This window comes from Eriocheir sinensis, unplaced genomic scaffold (assembly GCF_024679095.1).
Source record: "Eriocheir sinensis breed Jianghai 21 unplaced genomic scaffold, ASM2467909v1 Scaffold289, whole genome shotgun sequence".
Classification (NCBI taxonomy): Eukaryota; Metazoa; Arthropoda; class Malacostraca; order Decapoda; family Varunidae; genus Eriocheir; species Eriocheir sinensis.
In genome coordinates, this window is record NW_026111597.1 from 423,700 (window position 1) to 428,403 (window position 4,704).

The following is a 4,704-nucleotide window of genomic DNA, read 5'->3' on the forward strand; positions in this document are numbered from 1 at the left end:
TTTTTTATGCCCTTGAACTGACTCCTCTGCTGTAAAAAAAAATGATAACAAACTGAATTCATTGTTGCTGTGGAGGAACATCATCTACTTACCGTCATCAGAGACTAAGCTTTTAATCCTCAGCGCCGAAGTATCGCGCAAATCAACACCAGTCCTTGCACTCCTCGTTTAAGATTGAAGAGACAAACTATTCCTTATATTACCTTTGACGATTCTTGTTTTCCTGGCTTCCTCATCTACTGTACTTCTAATCTTTAGCTCCGGAATATCGCGCACTCAACACCGGTCCTTTCACTACTCATACTCAAGATACAAAACAAACAAACTATTCTTTACGTTACCTTGGACGATACTTGTTTTTCCTAGCATCATTATCTATTGTATTTTCATTTCAATATAAGGGGAACACGAGCAGCCTGACGAAAAGCACCTCAACGCTCCTCTAATAGCCAAAGTATCCCTAAGTTTGTGCCATTAAACCGGCAAATCCTCCTTCGTCCTTGGGGAAACCTGTTCAGCAATTTACGACCTTTCCCTAAGTATACCACCACCACCACCACCACCAAACACCTACTATCCTCATCACGACTAGTCTCCACCACATAGATGTGGCTGTGTGTGTGTGTGTGTGTGTGTGTGTGTGTGTGTGTGTGTGTGTGTGTGTGTGTGTGCTTGGAGGCGCCCTGAGATGGTCGTTTTGCCACCTACCGATAATCCCTATTCCCACTTGCACTGCGGTCTCCTTACTTTTATTTGTTACTGTGGTTCCCTTTTCTTTTCTCTCTCTCTCTCTCTCTCTCTCTCTCTCTCTCTCTCTCTCTCTCTCTCTCTCTCTCTCTCTCTCTCTCTCTCTCTCTCTCTCTCTCTCTCTCTCTCTCTCTCTCTCTCTCTCTCTCTAGACAATTTGAATTTTCCTTTATTTTGTTAATTATTATTAAACAACATGAAGAAGCGTGTTGCTGCAGCCCTGTCACCCGCCATCCGACGCGTGAACTGCACTACTTAGCCGACTAGGCAAGATTACAGCAGAAAGAATTTGCTGGAGGCCAGTCGGTCTTCATGGACATAGCACCTCCTTTTATTACCTAACACCGATTTCCTCGATATACGGATATTTTTTATATCACATCGAAGCAACGATGGGAAACTCTGCATCTCGACAGAAATTCAACGTGTGGGTAACCCTGGAGCGAGGCTCCTCCCTGGTGGACTCCATCAAGCTCTCGTGCAAGGACTCCACCTGCTGCCTGAAGAGGAGGCGTACGGTCGCCTCCGTCAAGCTCCCCGTGGAAGGCTGGTCTTGCGTCGCAGGGATTCAAGGCTGCCACGCCGAGGGTGAGCTGCGTGTGCCCTTGGCGAAGCTGTGCAAGAAAGACGGCAACGCGGCAGTCAGGGTGCAATGTGCCTCGCTTAGGAAGCCTGTCTTCACCTCTTCCATGCCGCTGGCCTGGCTGCTGGACAACATCAGCGGCCTCCACTTCTCTCTCTTCTGTGACGACGGGCCCGTCTTCACCAGCCTCCGGTGCAACGGGAGGCGGTGTGGCGAGCCCGTCCGGGCGGTGAGCCCTGCACCGCGTGCGGCCACTGACGGAGTGGCCAGGACCGATGAGGCTGATGCATGGGCAGCCTTTGAAGTGACGACCCATGATGACTGGTCCGTGGAGGCTGATGTTTCATGGGCAGCCCCAGACTTGGTGACCTCCGCTGCTATGATCGAGGCTGATGCATGGGCAGCCTTTGAAGTGACAACCCATGATGACTGGTCCGTGGAGGCTGATGTTTCATGGGCAGCCCCAGACTTGGTGACCTCCGCTGCTATGGTCGAGGCTGATGCATGGGCAGCCTTTGAAGTGACAACCCATGATGACTGGTCCGTGGAGGCTGATGTTTCATGGGCAGCCCCAGACTTGATGACCTCCGCTGCTATGGTCGAGGCTGATGCATGGGCAGCCTTTGAAGTGACAACCCGTGATGACTGGTCCGTGGAGGCTGATGTTTCATGGGCAGCCCCAGACTTGGTGACCTCCGCTGCTATGGTCGAGGCTGATGATTCATGGGCAGCCTTTGAAGCAATGACCCGTGATGACTGGTCCGTGGAGGCTGATGATTCATGGGCAGCTCCAGACTTGGTGACTTCCGCTGCTATGGTCGAGGCTGATGATTCATGGGCAGCCTTTGAAGCAATGACCCGTGATGACTGGTCCGTGGAGGCTGATGATCCATGGGCATCCGCCGAATTGGTGACCGCCATCACCGATGAGGCTGATGATCCATGGGCACTCTTGGAAGTGACGACCCGTGATGACTCGTCTGATGAGGTTGATGATCCATGGGCACTTTGAAGTGACGACCCGTGATGACTCGTCTGATGAGGCTGATGATCCATGGGCATCCGCCGAATTGGTGGCCGCCATCACCGAAGAGGCTGATGATGCATGGGCAGCCTTCGAGATGATGACCAGTGATGACTGGTCCGTAGAGACTGATGCCTTCCTGGACGTCACGGCCATCTGTGCTGTCGTTGTGTAAATTGTCATGCTTCACTAAGCAGCCTGGTAACACACTCACCAGTGACCCCCGGCGCAGGCGCGAGCCACATCGTGAGCCACACTCCCGGGGAGCGAGACACCCTTCAGTGACCGTCGCTCTTATTACACCTTCAGGGGAGGAGCTCCAGCTGTATTTCTTATCTTATCAATGAAAACCTTTACAATAAAACTATTATCCTATTAATGAATTTACCTTACCTATTAATAATAGTGTGCCTATCACAGTGAAATTCACCACATGCACGACTGCCAAGCCTCTTCCATTCGACTACCATTCTATTAGCAAACCAATTCCTGCCTGCATGTTTAACAAATCTATATTGATCTAACGACCCTTGGCTAAGAGTGTTTGCCCTTTTACGAGCAGACCCTCATCAAAGGCCGTCACCCATCTATAAACTTTAATGAAGTCTACTCGCAACGTCCGCCTTTCCAAGGAATGCAAATTTAGACGTTAAGGGCAACCCTTTTTACGGCACGCGTTCCTTTACTCACCAGTTACGGTCATATTGTACATTACACCTTTTTAAATACATTGGAAAACAGTACAAGAAAACTACTACTACTACTACTACTACTGCTACTACTACTACTACTACTACTACTGCTACTACTACTACTACTGCTACTACTACTACTACTACTACTACTACTACTATTGCTACTACCTTTATTTATATATTTTTTTACATCTTGGCCTATGGTGCCGGTAGGCTTTCTTTGGGGGCCTGGTAGTCGGCTCGAGCCCACCGTGGCGCAGGCAAGTGTTTATAGTGACGCCATCTATTCGTGGCTCATGCTGCCTCCCGAGCTCATTCTTGATTTCCCTTTGACAGTTCCTGTAGACTCTTAGACCATAGCCACGGAAAAACTCAGCACAACGCCCATACTCCAAGTTCCAACTACGTGTTTCCAGACCTTATTCCTATGATATCAACTTTCCACGAACCACTTTACTTGATGATGAACACCTCTAAAAATTATCCATATATCTCATATTTACTGTAATAATGATCCAACAATCTGATGTCCACTGATAGTAATAATTTGACGCAAATGTGCAAAGCAAAAAAAGTAATTGGGTGTAAAGTACTATATGTGGAATTCAAAGAAGGTGAAAAACTATAAAACCTGCCGTTGAGTAGTAAATGAGAACTTTGTATTGAACGATGAAAGACTGAGTACAATATGGAGAGGCAAAGGCATACTTGAAATACTTCTACTATATACGATGATGATGATAATAGTAATAATAATAATAATAATAATAATAGAGCAAGTAGGTATTGGATGTCTTCTGGTCTCATTAGTAACAATCCAGGGGTGTAGTAGGCAGAAAGGCAACCAAAATTAAGAAATCGCAATGGACGGACACGGGATAAAGGGAACAGATATGGAGGGAAAGAGTACCTACGCGACACACAGGGAAATAACTAATGTATGAAGAACCCAAGGCATGTTATCCACGCATTGTGCATGAAATAAAAGTTAAGCACGGTTATTTTTTCTTACTTATCAAGATTTATTTGCGAATAGTTGCCATTCAAAAGAATTAAGAATATTTTATCTATTCCTTTATAGTTTAGCAACAGCCCTGTCACCCGCCCCCACCACAAGCAGTAGCGGCAACATGACCACCACCACCAACTATCACACAAAATACTTCCACCATCACTATCATCACTACCTCCATAAACCATTAAATTCCAATACCAATGACAATATTAATCTTACCACTATCAACACCACTGATATCAACAGGAATATCATTACCAATATTAGTACCAACAACAATACCATTACCAGCACTATATAGTACCACCTCCACCACCACCACCACCACAAACAACAACAACAACAACAACAACAACAACAACAACAACCATTAATACAACCACCACCCGCATCCCCAGCGCCGCCCGAGTCAGGTGTTAGTGGAGGCCGTGCGGCGAGACAGCAGGCAGCAGCGGGCGGGCCAGGCAGCCGCACCTCACCTGGCGGACTCGGGTTCTCCAAGGGCGCCTCCGTTGATATGATGGGCGGAAGGAAATCGTCGGCGTCGTCAGGCAGGAGCGGAGAGTCGCCCTGGACGCTGCTGGTATTGTAACTATACTCCTCCTGCCCCAAGACTTCCACGGCCGGCACCTCCTCTGGC

General features: G+C 47.9%; 1 protein-coding gene across 1 annotated transcript; it reads right to left on the reverse strand.

Annotated features, from left to right (window-relative positions):
• Window positions 1-951: 951 nt before the first annotated feature.
• Window positions 952-2,318, reverse strand: LOC126991477 (mucin-20-like). Its single transcript, XM_050850232.1, has 2 exons — window positions 1,808-2,318; window positions 952-1,699 (listed from the first exon to the last, which is right to left on the reverse strand). The coding sequence occupies exons 1-2, from the start codon at window positions 2,249-2,251 to the stop codon at window positions 1,316-1,318; spliced, it is 828 nt and encodes a 275-aa protein (XP_050706189.1). The 5' UTR covers window positions 2,252-2,318; the 3' UTR covers window positions 952-1,315.
• Window positions 2,319-4,704: the final 2,386 nt, after the last annotated feature.

What these genes read in the sequence shown, in the direction of transcription:
- LOC126991477 (XM_050850232.1), bottom strand. Translation starts at nt 2,251, where the DNA reads ATGGCGGTCACCAATTCGGCGGATGCCCATGGATCATCAGCCTCCACG. An exon ending in CCTCGACCATAGCAGCGGAG is followed by an intron (nt 1,700 to 1,807) that starts GTCACCAAGTCT and finishes ATAGCAGCGGAG; the next exon opens with GTCACCAAGTCTGGGGCTGC.